General features: G+C 37.9%; 1 protein-coding gene across 48 annotated transcripts in view; it reads left to right on the forward strand.

Annotated features, from left to right (window-relative positions):
- RGSL1 (regulator of G protein signaling like 1) overlaps nucleotides 1–18,620 on the forward strand; it is a 145,326-nt gene that overhangs the window by 81,634 nt on the left and 45,072 nt on the right. For 42 of the 48 annotated variants that reach the window (XR_014816417.1, XR_014816416.1, XR_014816419.1 and 39 more), the window contains 4 exons: nucleotides 3,534–3,639; nucleotides 13,127–13,320; nucleotides 15,318–15,435; nucleotides 16,137–16,254. Coding sequence is in view for 21 of the 48 variants with exons in the window: in XM_084977859.1 (XP_084833985.1) it covers nucleotides 3,534–3,639; nucleotides 13,127–13,320; nucleotides 15,318–15,435; nucleotides 16,137–16,254 (536 nt within the window). In the remaining 27 variants the exon portion in view is untranslated. The remainder of the gene's footprint in view (nucleotides 1–3,533; nucleotides 3,640–13,126; nucleotides 13,321–15,317; nucleotides 15,436–16,136; nucleotides 16,255–18,620) is intronic. The other 6 variants (XR_014816437.1, XR_014816438.1, XR_014816439.1 and 3 more) reach the window with 1 other exon arrangement.

The raw sequence follows: 18,620 nt of genomic DNA on the forward strand, positions 1-18,620 counted from the left end.
ATGAGCTCCATCTTTGTTTTGGGTGGGTTTTTTTTTTGTTGTTTAGATTCCATATATAAGAGAAATTATACAGTATTGTCTTTCTCTGTCTGACTTATTTCAGCATAATGTCCTCAAGCTCCATCCATGTTGTTACAAATCATAAGATTTGATTATTTTTTATAGCTAAATAATATTCCACATCTTTATCCATTCATTCATCAATGGACACTTAGGTTGTTTCCATATCTATTGAATATTATAAATAATGCTGCAATGAACACAGGAATGCATATACCTCTTTGAGTTGGGTTTTCATTTTCTTCAGGTAAATATCAGGAATGGAACTGCTGGATCATATGATAGTTCTATTTTTAATTTTTTTGAGATACCTGCATACTGTTTTCTATATTGGCTGCAGCAACTTATATTCCTAGCAACAGGGCACAAAGGTTTCCTGTTCTCCACATCCTAACCAACATTTACTATTTTTGTCTTTTTTATAAAGCCATTCTAACAGGTGTGAGATGATGTCGTTTTGTCATTTTGATTCACATTTCCCTGAGGATTAATGATGTTGAGCATCTTCTCATGTACTGTGGGCCATATGTTTATTTTTGCTTGTTTGTTTGTCTTTTTTAGGGCTGCACTCATGGCTTGTGAAGATTCCCAGGCTAGGGGTCGAATCGGAGCTGTAGCCGCTGGCCTATGCCACAGCAACGCCAGTCTTAGCTGCACCTGTGACCTACACCACAGCTTATGGCAGTGCCGGATCCTTAACCCAATGAGTGAGGCCAGGGATCGAACTAGCATCCTCGTGGATACTAGTCAGACTTGTTTCTGCTGAGCGATGATGGGAACTCCATGTGTATGTCTTTTTTTTGGAAAAATTTATACTCAGATCTTTTGCCCATTCTTTAATCAGATTGTTCTTTTGCTATTGAGTTGCATGAGTTCTTTATATATTTTGGATATCAGCATGTTATCAGATATATGATTTGAAAATATTTTCTCCCATTTTCATTTTGTTGATGGTTTCCTTTTCTGTGCAGAAGCTTAGAAGAAATAACAAATGTTGGTAAGAATGTGGAGAAAGACTTAATTTTTCCTTTATATTATTTGAGGCTACAACACTTGATGCAAGCAAATTATGGAATTGTTGTACCTTCCTGGTAGAGTAATTCTTTATCTCTAGTAATGCTCCTTGCTTTATGGTCTGCTTTGATTTTATCAGTCACCACCCTGTGGCAAGTGTTTGCTTGTTATATCCCTTTCCATCCTTTTACTCTTAAATACCCTCTTGTTTTATATTCAAGGTGAGCCTCTTTTTAACAGAATCTTGTTTTTGTATTTTTCATTGTTTTTTGTTAAATTCAGTTTGACAGTTGCATTTTAGTTAGAGTATTTGTTCCAATTATACTTACTGTAACTTCTCATGTATTAAGTTTTAGATGCTATCTTCTTTCTTCCTGCCTGCCTGCCTTCCTTCATCTCTTTCTTTTCTTTCTTTTCCTTTCTTTCTTTCTTAATTTGGTTTTTTGCCACACTCATGGCATGCAAAAGTTCCCGGGCCAGGGACTGAACCCAAACCCAAGCCACAGCAGTAACAATGCCAAGTCTTTACCCACTAGGCCACCAGGGAACTCTGTGTTACTATTTTCTGTTTGTCTCTTCTGCTCTATTTTCTTTTTTCTCTCCTTTTGGCTTTCTTTCAGATTCTGAGTTTTTTGGTTTGAGGGTTGTTTGGCTAATAATTCTATATGTTCTTTCTGTTAGCATGTTATCTACATGTTTTCTTCTTCTAGTGGTTACTCTATAGATTTCAACATGCATCCTTAACATATTAAAGCTTAGTGTAAATCAGTACTTTTTCTTCATAGGTATTATTTTAAGTCACTATTAATTTATGCTTACTCACGTATTTACTATTTTTTTCATTGTTTTCTCCTCCTCCAAGCTACCATATAGGATTATTTTATTTTCTAACGGTCTAATGAACACCATTTGTTATTTCTTTGAGTGTGAATAAAAAATGTCTTTTTTTTTAAGAATGTGGTCCCTGAACATAAAATTGTTGTTCAAGTTATTTTCTTCCACCACTTTGAAGACATTTTTCCATTACCTCTTGTCTTCCTTAGTCCATTTTGAGGAGTCTTCACTGACTTGCTGAGTAGAGGAAGTATTCCTTTTTCTTCTCTGTTCACCTGCGTGTTTTTCTTTGCTTTGCTTTTATGCATTTTTACTATGGTGTGCCTAAGTATTTTTTGCTACTTGTGATTTTAGGACTTCTTGCATTTCTAACTTGTCTTCTGTCAGATTTAGGGGAATTTCAGTCATTCTTCTTCAGATTATTTGTCCTGCCCCACTTGGTCTCCTCCCTTCTTCTGGTAATCTTGCTACATAAATTTTTGACATTTTAGCCTTTTGTCTTATATGCGTTTTTGTATTTTTCATATTTCTCTATATACATTTCAGTGGATATTTTATTTATTTATTTATTTATTTTTGCTTTCTAGGGCTGTACCTGCAGCATATGAAAGTTCCCAGGCTAGAGGTTGAATTGGAGCTACAGCCGCTGACCTACACCACAGCCACAGCAATGTGAGATCTGAGCCATGTTCTAATTTTGGGAGTAAGATGAGTAATAGACCATCCCTGCCCATAATGAATTAATAGTATATATTTTCTTGTACAGTATTAACCTCAAAGAACTTTTCTAATACTGAGATCCTTGGAATATACTATTCTTCAATAGTATGTTTTTTGAAATAATGGCTTTTAGTGGGGGGGGTGTTGTTTTTTGGGGGTTTTTTTGTTTTGGTTTTGGTTTTTTTTTTTGCTTATTTTAGCTATGCCCATGGCATGCAGAAGTTGCTGGGCCAGGTATCAAACTCCCACCACAGCAGTAACCTGAGCTGCAGCAGCGACACCACCGGATCTTTAACCTGCTGAGCCACCAGGGATTTCCAAAATAATGGTTTCTAAGTGGCAGTAAGGAGCTATACACCCATTCTGAAGTGTGTGTGGTATGATAGAATACTTGGGAAGCTTTCAGTGGAAGCGGTGTCTTTAAATAAGAGAATTTTTCAGTTAAGGCAAGAAGGTGGAGGGAACTCTTAACAAAGAGGTCAAGAATCTGTTAAGTGTTTGCTGATTGCAAAGTAAGAGTTCCATAGCGCATGTGGAAGGGTTTAGGATGGAGTAGCAGAGGTGTCAAGGAAGACAATGTCGTACAGAGTGCAGTCTAGAAAAACAGCTGCTTGAGGAAGGGATGTGGACTTGGTACCAACAATCTTCCGAGGAAGGTGGGCTCTATGTCTAAGGCCAGCAGACTTAGATAACACAGCCTGGACTGATATTAGTATGAGAGATAGAAATCAGTCCTGAGTATTTTTTTTAGCACTAATGGCCTGAGATGGCAGCAGTTGTGGGGTCTGTGGTTTTTTAAGTTTCACTTAATATATGATAAATATCCTTACTGCTTTTCTCCTTCTTAATGTCTGCAATGTTCTTTATAAATGGTGTTCCCCAATTTTGTGATTTTTTTTTACTAGATTTTACAGTGAAAATTGTCAAAGAACCAAAGATGATTTCACCCTCACGTAGGAGAATGTCATCCTTTAAAAGGCCTAATGTAAGGAAGCCTTCACTAAGACCCCGGTAAGACATAGGACCTGGCCACAGCAACACATCCAGGCACAAGCTCTCTTTAACCATACATATGTGCACAGGCACACTTTGAATTTTAAGTCATTATTTATTTTCTAAAGTTGGCACTATGAAACATATATTATACAATAACTTAACACTTAACATAGTTATCCTTTCATGTCAGTATGAATAAGTCTGTCTCCTCCCATAGCATGGATGTAGCATGATTTATTCGACTATAATTTTAATGGACATTTATATTACTTCTCATTTTTCTTTGCTATGACTAGTACCCCAATAAACATTTTGTACATGTGTCTTTGCCAATTTGTATTTTTCTGGTTTGCATACTGTCATAGTAGCCTCCTAAGTGGCTCTTTACTCCTTGTCTCTCCCCCTGTAATTAATCTTAAAGTTAGCCTCTGGTTAGGTCCCACTGCTCGGCAAAGACTCTCTGGCCCTTTCTTTCAGGAGTGCCCACTCACCTTTCTTTCCACTTATCTTAGTACCAGTCCCATCTCTACATTAAAAAGTTCTCCAATTGTATGTCTGCTGTGACTTCCATATCCTCTGAAATATTAAATCCCTAAAATACAATGCTAAGAATCTACCATGTACTGTTTTTGTTTTACTGCTCTTTACTTTTTAGGAATGTTTCTTATCTTCTTGACTTGATTATAATTTTCTTGTAATCCATGCCATTCATTCAGTCATTTATTTTTAATGCAGTCTTATCTATTAATGATGGGGTATATGAAATCCTTTTATAGATGATAGAGATATATTAGCACATACAAATTTGGTAGTCATTGTCACTGGTAGAATATTTTGCATAGAGAAAGCTTCTAAAAGTATATTTTCTGTCACTGATAACATCCATTGAGGGTTATAAATCTTCTGTCTCTTCTAAATACTCTAGATGGAGTTTTCCTCCCCTTCAAGGAACAAAAATTATCCCCTGAATTTCAGTCATTATTCCTTTTGTTATTCCAATTTTTACTATGCACTACTCTCCCACTATATCTATGGAAATACCTACTTTCCAATTTACTTGAGTATGAGTATCACAGAAGTCTTTTCTAAATCATATATTCTATAAGATCATTATATTCTAGAGGGAATATGCAGTCCAGTTTCATGTCTTCAGTTAAGACCACAATGGAATGGCTCAGGGATACCACAGTTGCAACTCTCCTAGTTCTCCTGGTGTTCATTTAATATAATATACTGTTATTGACTCATGTACTATGTCCCAGACACTCTGTGGCTACTAATTACACAAAAAATAAGACATAATCTTGCCCATAATCTAATACATAACTAAGTAAAATACTGGCCTTAAAATGTCATAGTAAAATATTGAAAATTGCTATGAGAGTAGTGAAAGGAAAAGGAAATTTTTCTTTTTTTTTTTTTTTTTTAGGACTGCACCCACAGCATATGGAGGTTCCTAGGCTAGGGGTTGAATTGGAGCTGTAGCCACTGGCCTATGCCACAGCTCACAGCAATGCTGTATCTTTAACCCACTGAGTGAGGTGAGGGTTTGAACCTGCATCCTCATGGATACTAGTCAAACTTGCTTCCACTGAGCCACAATGGGAACTCCAGGAAATTTTAAGTATGGATTAGGGAAAGTTAGAGTATCAGAAGAGGCCCTGAACTGCATATAGAAATTCAATTGCAAAGAAATGGGAGTATTTTGTGGGTATTTTTAAGCTGAAGAAATCACAGAAAGATATAAACCCATAAATATGAAAATAGTATTCAAAGACTTGAAAATACTAGTGGTGTTAAAGCACAGAATATATGGAGTGAAGGGACATAAAAAGTAAGATTACAAAGATAGATTGAGAGTAAATAATGGAAAGAAGGTAGCAATATTCATATCAGACAAAATATACTTTAAAACAAAGTCTATAAAAAAGACAAAGTAGAGGGAGTTCCTGTTGTGGCACAGCGGAAACGAATCTGACTAGGAACCATGAGGTCACGGGTTCGATCCCTGGCCTTTCTCAGTGGGTTAAGGATCCGGTGTTGCTGTGAGCTGTGGTGTAGGTTGCAGACATGGCTTGCAGCTCAGATCTGGCATTGCTGTGGCTCTGGCCTAGGCTGGTGGCTACAGCTCCAATTAGACCCCTAGCCTGGGAACCTCCATATGCCACAAGTGTGGCCCTAAAAAGACAAGAGACAAAAAAAAAAAAAAAGACAAAGAAGAGTATTATGTAATGATAGAAGAATTAAGACAATAAGTGAATATAACATTCATTAACATATACACACCTAATATAGGAGTTGCTAGATATATAAAGCAAATATTAACAGACACAAGAGGGAGAGATTGGCATTATTATAATAATCATAGGGAACTTTAACACCCTACCTATATCAATGGACAGATCATCTGACAGAAAATCAGTAAGGAAACAGTGGTCTTAAATGACACATTAGACTATCAGACTTAATAAATATCTACAGGGCATTCCATCTAAAACAAAGCAATACAAACTAAAAAGAAAAGTGCCCAAGCATAAAATAAATGGAAATCATCCAACCAAAAAAAGAAAGGAAGAAAGGAAAAACATAGAATCAACTGGAAAACAAGGTTTAAAATGGCAATAAATACATATCTATCAATAATTACCTTAAATGTCAATGGACTGAATGCTCCAATCAAAAGACACAGAGTGGCAGATTGGATAAAAAAAGCAAAAGCCTACAATATGCTGTCTACAAGAGACTCACCTTAGGGCAAAGGACACATATAGATAGAAAGTGAGGGGATGGGAAAAGATATTTCATGGCAATGGACAAGACAGGAAAGCAGGAGTTGCAGTCCTCATCTCAGACAAAATAGACTTAAAGTGAAGGCCATAAAGAAAGACAAAGAAGGACACTATGGTTAAAGAGTGCATTCAAAAAGAGGATATTACAATCATCAATATATATGCCCTGAATATAGAAGCATCCAGATACCTACAACGAATACTAATAGACATAAAAATAGAAATTGATGGGAACACAATAATAGTAGGAGACTTTAACACCCCACTCACATCAATGGACAGATCCTCTAGACAGAAAATCAATAAGGCAACAGAGATCCTAAATGACACAATAGAAAAATTAGATTTAATAGACATTTTCAGGACATTACATCCAAAAAAATCAAAATATACATTCTTCTCTGGTGCATCTGGAATATTCTCAAGGATTGATCACATACTGGGCACAAATCTAACCTTAACAAATTTAAGAGTATAGAAATTATTTCAAGTATCTTCTCTGACCACAATGGCGTGAAACTAGAAATCAACCACAGGAAAAGAAATGAGAAAAAACTAACTACCTGGAGACCAAACAACATGCTACTAACAAACCAATGGGTCAATGAGGGAATCAAGAAGGAAATTAAAAAATGCCTTGAGACAAATGATAATGAAGATAAAACCACTCAAAATCTATGGGATGCCACAAAAGCAGTGCTCAGAGGGAAATTCATAACAATACAGGCCTTCCTCAAAAAAGAAGAAAAATCTCAAATTGACAACTTAACCCATCACCTAAATGAATTAGAAAAAGAAGAACAAATGAAACCTAAAGTCAGCAGAAATAAGGAAATCATAAAGATCAGAGAGGAAATCAAAATAGAGATTCAAAAAACAATAGACAAAATCAATAAAACCAAGAGCTGGTTCTTTGAAAAGGTAAACAAAATTGACAAACCTCTGGCCAGGCTCACCAAGAGGAGAAGTGAAAAAACCCAAATAAACAAAATAAGAAATGAAAAAGGAGAAATCACAATGGATACTTCAGAAATACAAAAAATAAAATAAAATAAGAGAATATTATGAACAATTGTATGCCAACAAATTTGACAACCTAGAAGAAATGGACCACTTTCTAGAAACTTACAACCTGCCAAAACTGAATCAAGAAGAAATAGAGCAACTCAACAGACCAGTCGCTAGAAATGAAATTGAATATGTCATAAAAACACTCCCTAGAAATAAAAGTCCAGGACCAGATACTTCACAGGCAAATTCTACCAAACATACAAAGAGGAACTTATATCCATCCTCCTTAAACTTTTCCAAAAAGTTGAAGAAGGAACACCCCCAAAGACATTCTATGATGCCACCATCACCCTCATACCAAAACCAGACAAAGATACCATGAAAAAAGAAAACTGTAGGCCAATATCTCTGATGAATATAGACGCAAAAATTCTCAACAAAATTCTAGCCAACTGAATCCAACAACATATAAAAAAGATCATACACCATGACCAAGTGGGATTCATCCCAGGTTCACAAGGATGATTCAACGTATGCAAATTAATCACCATCACACACCACAGTAACAAAAGAAAAGTAGAAAACCACATGATCATCTCAATATATGGAGAAAAAGCACTTGACAAAGTCTAATATCCATTCATGTAAAAATTCTTACCAAGGTGGGTATAGAGGGAATATACCTTAACATAATAAAAGCCATTTACAACAAACCCACAGCAAATATAATGGAAAAAGTGAAAGCCTTCCCACTAAAATCTGGAACAAAACAAAGATGCCTACTCTCACCACTGTTATTCAACATATTATTGGAAGTCCTAGCCACAGCAATTAGACAAAAATAAATAAAAGGCATCCAAATAGGAAGAGAAGAGATAAAACTGTCACTGTATGCAGATGACATGATACCGTATATAGAAAATCCTAAGGACTCAACCCAAAAACTACTTGAACTGGTCAACAGATTTAGCAAAATAGCAGGATATAAGATTACCATTCAGAAATCAGTCGCATTACTAACAATGAAATATTAGAAAAGGAATATAAAAATGCAGTACCTTTTAAAATTGCACCCCCAAAAAATCAAATACCTGGGAATAAACCTGATCAAGGAGGTGAAAGATTTATATGCTGAGAACTATAAAACATTAATCAAGGAAATCAAAGAATATGTAAAGAAATAGAAAGATATTCCATGCTCCTGGGTTGGAAACAAATAATACTGTAAAAATGGCCATACTACCCAAAGAAATCTACAGATTCAATGCCATTCCTATCAAATTACCCATGACATTTTTCACAGAACTAGAACAAACAGTCCGAAAATTTATATGGAACCACAAAAGACCCAGAATTGCCAAAGCAATCCTGAGGAACAAAAATCGAGCAGGAGGCATAACTCTCCCAGACTTCAGGCAATAGTACAGAGCCACAGTAATCAAGATAGCATGGTACTGGTACCAAAACAGACATAGAGACCAATGGAACAGAATAGAGAGCCCAGAAATAAACCCAGACACCTATGGTCAATTAATCTTTGACAAAGGAGCCAAGAATATAAAATGGGAAAAAGACAGTCTTTTCAGCAAATAGTGCTGGGAAAACTGGACAGCCATATGTAAATCAATGAAATGGAACACACCCTCACACCATGCACAAAAATAAATTCAGAATGGCTTAAAGATTTAAACCTAAGACAAGATACCATCAAACTCCTAGAAGAGAATATAGGCAAAACATTGTCTGATATCAACCTTGCAAATGTTTTCTCAGGTCAGTCTCCCAAAGCATCAGTAAGTCAGAAAGAGAAAGATAAATGCCATATGATATCACTTATATCTGGAATCTAATATACGACACAAGTGAACCTTTCCACAGAAAAGAAAATCATGGACTTGGGGAACATACTTGTGGTTGCCAAGGGGGAGGGAGTGGGATGGATGGGGTGCTTGGAGTTAATAGATGCAGACTATTGCCTTTGGAATGGACAAGCAATGGGATCCTTCTGTGTAGCACTGGGAACTATGTCTGGTCATTTATGATGGAGCATGATATGAGAAAAAAGAATGTACACATGTATGTGTGACTGGATCACCTTGCTGTGCAGCAGAAAATTGACAGAACACTGTAAGTGAGCTATAATGGAAAAAATAGGAGTTCCCATCGTGGCGCAGTGGTTAACGAATCCGACTAGGAACCATGAGGTTGCGGGTTCGGTCCCTGCCCTTGCTCAGTGGGTTAACGATCCGGCGTTGCCGTGAGCTGTGGTGTAGGTTGCAGACGTGGCTCGGATCCCGCATTGCTGTGGCTCTGGCGTAGGCCGGTGTCTACAGCTCCAATTCAACCCCTAGCCTGGGAACCTCCATATGCCACGGGAGTGGCCCAAGAAATAGCAACAACAACAACAACAACAACAAAAGACAAAAAAGACAAAAGACAAAAAAAATAAAAATAAAAAAAATAAAAATCATTATAAAAAAAAAGCAATACACATTCTTTTCAAGTGCACCTGTAATGTTCTCCAGGATAGATCACATGCTAGGCCACAAAACAAGTCTCAACAAACTAAAGAGGCTAGAAATTATACCAAGCCTTTTTTTTTTTTTTTCCTTTTTTGGGCTGCACCTGCAACATATGGAAGCTCCCAGGCTAGGGGTCCAATCAGAGCTGCAGCTGTCTGCCTGTGCTACAGCCACAGCAATATGGGATCTGAGCTGCATCTGTGACCTATGCCACAGCTCACAGCAATGCTGGATCCTTAGCCCACTGAGAAAGGCCAGGGATCAAACCCACATCCTCATGGATAGTAGTCAGGTTTGTAACCCACTGAGCCTCAACGGGAACTCCTATCAAGCATTTTTAAGTGTCTTTAACAGATGAATAAATACACAATAGACTATTACTCAGCCTTGAAAAATAATGGAGTTCCCTTTATGGCTCCCCGGTTAATGAACCCGACTAGAATCTATGAGGATGCAGGTTTGATTCGTGGCCTCACTCAGTGGGTTAAAGATCTGGCATTGCCCTGAGCTGTGGTATAGGCTGAAGATGTTGCTTGGATCCCACATTGCTGTGGCTCTGGTATAGGCTGGTGGCTACAGCTCTGGTTGGACCCCTAGCCTGGGAACCTCCATATGCCACAGGTGCAGCCCTAAAGAGATTGAAAAAAAAAAATGAACTTCTGCCATTTGCAACAATGTGGGAGGACCTAGAGGATATTATGCTTTGTGAAATAAGTCAGACAAAGACAAATACTCTATACTATCACATGTGGAATCTAAAAAAATAAAACAAATGAATGAATATAACAAAATAAAGCAAATGAATGAATATAACAATACAGAAACAGACTAATAGATATAGAGAACAAACTGGTTACCTGTGCGGAGAGGGGATGGAGGAGGGACATGATAGGGGTAGGGAATTAAGAGATGCAAACTACTATGTATAAAATAAACAAGTAACAAGGATATATTGAACAACACAAGTAAATATAGTCATTATTTTGTAATAATATATCATACACCTGAAACTAATATAATATTGTAAATCAACTGTACCTCAATAAAATAGAAAAAAGAAACAGTGGAGACTAAAGGTGATAGGACAATCTAGTCAAACTAAACTCAAGGGAAGTAAAAGGAAGTAAATAATAAATATTAGAGTGAAAATCAGTAAAATAAAGAGAAAATATAGAGAATCCAGGTGCAAATAGGTTTTTTATAAAGATCAATAAAACTGATAAACTGTTAGCTATACTGAGAAAGAGGAAAAAGGGAGATGACACAGATCATTAAAATCTGCATCAAAAGGGAGGGCATAACCACTGACCCTACAAAAATTAATAAGATTGTAAAAAAGTGCAAGGATTAAATTAGACAACTTAGATAAAATAGAAACATTTCTAGAAACACCCAACTTTCTGAAACTGACTCAAGATGAAATGTGAGTAAATCAATAAGAGAAGAAATTGAATTAATAATTTCACATCTCACAGAGAAAAGTCTGGACACAGATGATTTCACTGGAGAAGCCTACTAAATATTTCAAAAATAAATAATACCAATAGTCTATGAACTCTTTGAGGAAATAGAGGGAAAAAAGATACTGTTAACTTGTTCTATAAGGCCAGTAAGTATTACCCTAATCCCAGACCAAACTTAGCATAAGAAAACTACAGACAAATATCCCTCTCAAACCTACATATAAAAACCTTAACAAAATGTTAGCAAACCAAATTCAACCACATAGAAAAGGATTACAGCATGAGCAAGTAGGATTTATTCTAGGAATGCAAGGTTGATTTAACATCTGAAAATAAATTTTAAAAATGTGTCGTATTAATAGAAATAAGGGGAAAATATCACATGGTTATCTTGATGCATTAAAAGCATGTTTCAAAATCTAGCAGATTTAGGATAAAAACTCTCAATAAATTTAGAAGGAAAACATCTTATCCTTAAAGAGCACATCTAGGAGTTCCCATGTGATTAGCGGTAACAAATCCAACTGGTATCCATGAGGATGCAGGTTCGATCCCTGGCCTCACTCAGTGGGCTAAGGATCCAGCATTTCTGTGAGCTGTGGTATAGTTCGCAGACGTGGTTTGGATCCTGAGTTTCTGTGGCTGTGGTGTAAGCTGGCAGCTGCAGCTCCTATTCAGCCCCTAGCCTGGGAAGTTACATATGCTGCAGTATGGCCCTAAAAAGATTTTTTTAAAAATCACATCAATGAAAAATCTATAGCCAATATCATTCTTAATGAGATAGGTATATAATGGAAGAAGAACAAGTTAGACAACTTGTAGATTTGTATGAAGAGGTTTAAATAATAACAGACATAAAGATGAGCTTCAATAGGCAACTGAAATTTTGAAATGAAACTCACAGAAACTAGATATATAGTTTCACCACATCAATGAAAATTGAAACCACAGAGACCCAGGGGGGAAAATCATAAGAAGATTGAATTGAAACATTAGGAGCACCTGTATGTAAGGAACTGTGAAAGAAAAAATCAGCAATGGGGATTTAGAGAGGTTGGGTTTTTTGTTGTTTTTGTTTTTTTGTTTTGTTTGTTTGTTTGTTTGTTTGTTTGTTTGTTTGTTTGTTTTTGTCTTTTTAGGGCCGCATTCGTGGCATATGGAGGTTCCCAGGCTAGGGGTCTAATTGGAGCTGTAGCTGCTGGCCTACGCCAGAGCTACCGCAAGGCCGGATCCGAGCCATGTCTGCGACCTACACCACAGCTCATGGCAACACCGGATCCTTAACCCACTGAGAGAGGCCAGGGATCAAACCCACAACCTCATGGTTCCTAGTCGGATTTGTTAACCACTGAGCCAGGATGGAAACTCCGAGTTTAAAGGTATTGATCCATAAGTGCTGATTACTCATGTTCTGTCTTACTGAGATGACTGCCAATGAATCCATATACAAAAAGCTTTCCTTGAAAAAAAATATCACTTTTAAAATACTCCTCTTCCTCTTCCCTTGGGTTTGTCAAATGATTGGACTAAGATTAGAATGGGTACATAAAATTTATCTCCAAGGAAATAGGCAGAGTAACCAATTCATACACCCTGCTCTTCAGTCACAGTTAAAGGCCCCACAGCCTGGGAGATACCCTTCCTCATTCCCTAACTGGAGCAGAAACCAATGTCACCGTCCCTTTCTCTCCACCAATGATGCTTTCTTGTTTTCCAGCAACTTGACAGAAGTCCTCCTAAATGCACAGCACTTGGAGTTCTTTAGGGAGTTCCTCAGAGAACGGAAGGCTGAAAGCCCATTGCAATTCCTGGTGGCCATACAGAAGATCAGTACTGAGACAAATGAAAAGACTTACAGGTCTCTCTTTGAAAACATAATCAGGACTTTCTTCCACGGCAAAACCTCTCCTGGTATGCATCCTCCTCTCTTGACAATGTTTCTTCAATCTTTAGAATCTTAGGAGAAGTGTTTGGGAAAGAGCCTGTCTTAAGTTAGCTCTAGAACTAGCAGCAGCCACACAGGGCAGTGTGGAGACAAAGATTAAGAGGGACAGTGAAAGCAGAAAACAATAACAAATCTATTTTTTTAATTGAAGTATATTTGACTGACATTATATTGGTTTCAGATGTAGAAATAGTGACTCTATATTTTTATAGATTGTACTCCATTTAAAGTTATTATAAAATATTGGCTATATTCCCTGTGCTGTACAATATATCCTTGTATCTTATCTATTTTATACATAGTAGCTCATATCTCTTCATCCCCCACTCCTATTTTGCTCCACCTCCCTTCCCTTTCACCTCTGATAACCACTAGTTTGTTCTCTCCATCAGTAAGTCTGTTTCTGTTTTGTTCCATTCAATCATTTGGTTTATTTTTTAGATTCCACATATAAGTGATGACACTTTATAGTATTTCAAAAAAGAAAAATCAAATTATCATTCTTTTTCTTAAAGAAAAAAGGAGAACTGAAAGAAGCATAAGCCAAGAAAACTGTGTGCATTGTTGTTCTTTTATATGTAACCAATTCTAAAGTATGATGTTGAAAAGACAGAATGGATGGTTGGTTAAAGTCAAAATGTGCTAATGTGCTAATAATTCCTGAAACAGGAGTTTTATTTAAGTTCTCAATGTGTGTTAGTATTTAGTTTTTTATAAATAAGAAAATTGTAGAAAAACTAAAAATATAATAATACAATAATAAATCAAAAATGCGGTAGTACTAGTAAAAGAACCCAAGCTTAAAACACTTGCACTTATGTGTTTTGAAATATATCCTCTCATTTAACTTCATTCAACCCTGAAAATAGGAGTTTATTTAATCCTTATAAGGTAGGGATAAATATCTCTACTTTATAATGAAGATGGTAAAACACAGAGAAGTTAGCTATTTTGTCTACTTGGTGGAACTCAAATTCAAACCCAAGTCATTTGAAATTAAGTAGACTGGAGTTAATACAGGAGCAAGAGTTAGCAGCATGCAAAGTTGGAGTGTCCAACATCCATGTGTTGTAAAGACTGCTGCGAGGCAGTGAAAGGGAGAACTATCTCCCTGAAAATATGTTTCATAAATTTTGTCTTATTTCCTTGCCTAAGTCAGTAGGGTAAATCTGACTCATGCAAACTCATCTTGTGCAGAAGCAGAAGTGGCAAGTAAATTATTGACCTGTAATTCTAGAGGAAGACAAAGGGAGTGAGCATGATCCCACCCTGGAGGTAAACAAATCTTATAGCAAAGCGATGGAGGGAAAGCCTCCTGTTTTGGCACAGTCGAAGAGATGTGGGGGTTGCTGGTGGCAAACCAAGATAGGTTATAAATTCTGTGGAAGTAGGAAAAGAGGTGAAATGGCAAGTCTTTACTTGTAAATAATATTTATTTGTTGAGTCTCAGGATATCAAGTTCTATGCATCATTTTGAATGAGTTCAAAGAGAAAGAAGAGTATGCAGATCCTGTCCTTAATTTTAAGTTTTAAGACTTATAATGAACACAGTAGTCTTTGAACACCTGAAGAATCATATTTCCCTTAGAAAACTTGTTAATAATCTTGGATTTCCCATCTGCCTCAGCCACTTAACTTTAATCCTTTATTCTTCTGCTCTCTTCCTAAACTGGAAACTTCAAACTAGCTGCAGAAATGAGTCCCTTAAACATTTCTTTCCTATTTAGCATTTATCTTGGAAATTTGAATGGAACTAAACCAGGAGAGTATTTGTTCTACAGATGCGCTTACACATAACATTCCAGATGTGCTTTTGAGATCTTCACAAAAATTGTGGAGAGCTAAGTCTAACCAGGTTCAGAATAAGGAACCATAAGGTTCTGAGATGAAAAAAAACTCCAATTAACCTCAGAGAGGGTAGACAAGAAAATGATGGCTTTTCTTCTCTCTCTTGCATTTTTAGAGGAAATGCTGCAGTGTGATGCCCCTATTATCAAAGAGGTCTCTAACATGCATCATATCAGCACAACAACACTGTTAATGCTCCAGACCTATGTCATGAAATCTCTGGAAGAGAAGTGGTGAGTGTCCTGGGTGAAGGCAGTGATACTCTGAAGCTGCTCACTGGGTTCTGAAAGCCATTTTAGTCTCATAAGCCACTCTCATAGTTCATTGCCAGAGCCTCCTTATAAAAAGAAGCCAAACTTATCTCGAACCTTCTTATTTACCTGCTTACACACACACACACACACACACACACACACATACACACACACTCACTCACACGCATTTCTGTTCACCTGCCTGAACAAGGAACACTACAGTATTGATCAAGAAGAACAGGCTGACATGAGCAAAGGATTGAAATGATAAGAAGAGGGGTTTTGGGGAGGTCTAGTTTGTTTTTGCTTTTTAGGGCCACACCCATGGCATATGGAAGTTCCCAGGCTAGGGGTCGAATTGGAGCTACAGCTGCCTGCCTACCCAATAGCCACAGCAACTTGGGATCTGAACTGAGTCTGTGACCTACACCACAGCTCATGGCAATGCCGGGTCCCTGACCCCCTGAGCGAGGCCAGGGATCGAACCCACATCCTCGTGGACACTAGTCAGATTTGTTTCCACTAAGCCACAATGGGAATTCCAAGAAGAGTATTTTTGATCATCTCACCATTCCCCAATTCCCCCTTCCTCCAAAGGCTGCTGTGATAGGTTTGCCTTGACCTACCTTTTACGTGCTAGGTGTTTGCCTTTATTGATACTCTTGGTCTCCTTATGGCAGGTTTAAAGATTACCAAGACCTGTTTCCACCTCGTCCTCCGGAGGCAGAAACTGAAATACCACTGACCTCACCAGGGAAGCCTTCAAAGATAGTAACAACTCACCGGCAAGAATCCCAGGTCAGTGAGGGAGAGAGTGAAGGCGAGACACTGGGGTCAAGGAGACCACTGCCTTGGCATTGTCCACCACCTGGAAGAGTTTCACCATTAGCATATTTATTCACCAAGACATACTCTTTGAGATAGGCTTTCAAATCTTCATTTACAAAGGAGAAATCTAAGGCCCAGAGAAATTGTTGCAGTGAAAATTTAAGGAAATCCCTGTTCCCTCTCTGTGATTTGAACCAATTGAGTGATGGGGACAGGGGGTGATCAAAATGTCAGTGTTTTCACTGCTGGCAGCTAGTTTGGAGGACATGGATTGGCTCTGAAGCCAAGTGGGTTTGATAATCCTCTCTGCACCCTTACTTAATTACTTACTTACTTACATGTCCAGTTACTGGCATAAAGAAACAACTAGGCCTCCATTTACCTGGGTGAGCTCCTTACTATATGACAAAGGGCAGGTCTGAACACAGGTGTCTGCAGATCGGTAGCTCCCAGAGAGTTACAGAAGGCTAAAGAACAGGAAATGCCCATTTCCTTCTTCCAAACCCATCAATTATCTAACTCATTCTTTCTCCCATGGGAGGAGAGAAAAAGGAAAGGGGAGACATGAATGTTATTCACGAAAGTCCCTTCTTGTGGTTTGAGAAATGAAAATACATGCTCCTCTTAAAGAATCACTTGCTCAATGTGTTATAGAATTGGTGATCAGAAAGTTCCATCTGACTCTAAAGATATGTGAAAGTATTTCTGAAAATAATGTCTATGCCACTCACAGATATAGAGAACAAACCAGTGGTTATCGGTGAGGGGAGGGAAGAGGGAGTGGAAATAGAGGGGTTGGGGGAAAAGGGATTACTGTGGGATTATATGAAATCATGCATGTGAAACTCTTGAAAATAGTAAAGCGCTATAGAGTTTAAAGAATCTTTCATTTAATTAAAAAAAAAAGATGAGGAAAAAAATTTTAAAACCCAGCAGATCCCCAAATTGTATACATATTATAATCACAACTATGTAAAATTGTATACACACTGGGAGAAGTAAAAGCAACTATGTTATAAGAGTGAAAAAAAATAATGCCTATGCCCACCGATGCAGTACCCCAGATATGAAAACGTTATGCTCTCTCCTTCCTCTTCTTTATTCCTTCCATGCCTTATGTCAGGGTACCATGAATGATCATGTGAGATATTAAAAAGAATACTGCACCCAGCACCAGGATGCTTTGTTTTAATTTCAGGTCTTTCAGTTGCTCTTAGTTAAGAAAGTATAAAAAGGATCTAACATGTACTTGGTGCTTACTTTGTGCCAAGCACTGCACATGGTGATTTACGTATGTTATCACTAACCATCACCACAACCCTGAAAGCTATTGTTTCTGTCTTACATGTGGAGACATTGAGACATAGGTTAAGGAATTGATCCAAATTACCCAATTAACGTAAAACTAGGCTCCAGGCTGAAAACTTCTGATACTAAATCCAATGAGTTTTGTGTTTTACCACTGGCTTTCTAAGGCCAAGCTTTCAGGAGAGGATCAAGATGGCAGAGGAGTAAGATGGGCACCCACCTTCTCCCACAAACACATTTAAAAAAAAATCACCTATATGTAGAACAACAATTCTCAGAGAACATCTACTGGACACTGGCAGAAAACCTTAAATTTCCAAAAAGGGCAAGAAACCCTCCACATAACTGGGTAGACAAAACAAAAAAAAAAAAGAGCGAGAGAGAGAGAGAGAGAGAGAGAGGCAAGAAAAAAAAAGGAATCAGGATAGGACCAGAACTCTGAGAAGGAGCTGTGAAGGAGGAAAGGAATCTGCACCGTGGGAGGCCAACTAACTGATGGGGAGATCAGCCAAGACAAAGAGGAACCTCAGAATCTTGGAGAAAAGCACAGCAGCTGGACTGAGGAGGGCAAAGCAGGAAGAGCCACATGGACCATCAGTAACACCACCCCCAGACACATAGCCTGAGACACTAGGGTGTAGGCTGGGTGCTAAATCTGTCTTCAGAGGTCAGTGCTTGGGAGAGGAATAGGGTGGGCTTCTTGGAGACAGCCTGGAGGGCTAGGGAGTGGTACACCCAGACTGGGGAGTGGAGCTCCACAGCAGAGGGAGCGTGAGAAGAGGCCTGGGTCCACAGGAGAAGGAAGGCACCGTTGTTGGGGAGGGCAAGAGAAGAGGAAGAATTGCCATAGGAATATCTTTCTTTGCACACACTGGGGCTCTTGGGTGGCGGAGCACCTCCTGCACAGATTATAGGTGGCAGGGGCAAATAGCTGGAACCAAAGTGGATACAGAGGGACTTTATCTTAACATAATAAAATCCATTTAAAACAAACCCACGGTCAATAAAATTCTCAAGGAGAAAAGATG

The sequence above is a fragment of the Sus scrofa genome, chromosome 9 (genome assembly GCF_054392235.1).
Source record: "Sus scrofa isolate SSC_HxYL_T2T_F1_AM1 chromosome 9, Sscrofa_HxYL_maternal_Yorkshire_Landrace_v2.0, whole genome shotgun sequence".
NCBI classification, from domain to species: Eukaryota; Metazoa; Chordata; class Mammalia; order Artiodactyla; family Suidae; genus Sus; species Sus scrofa.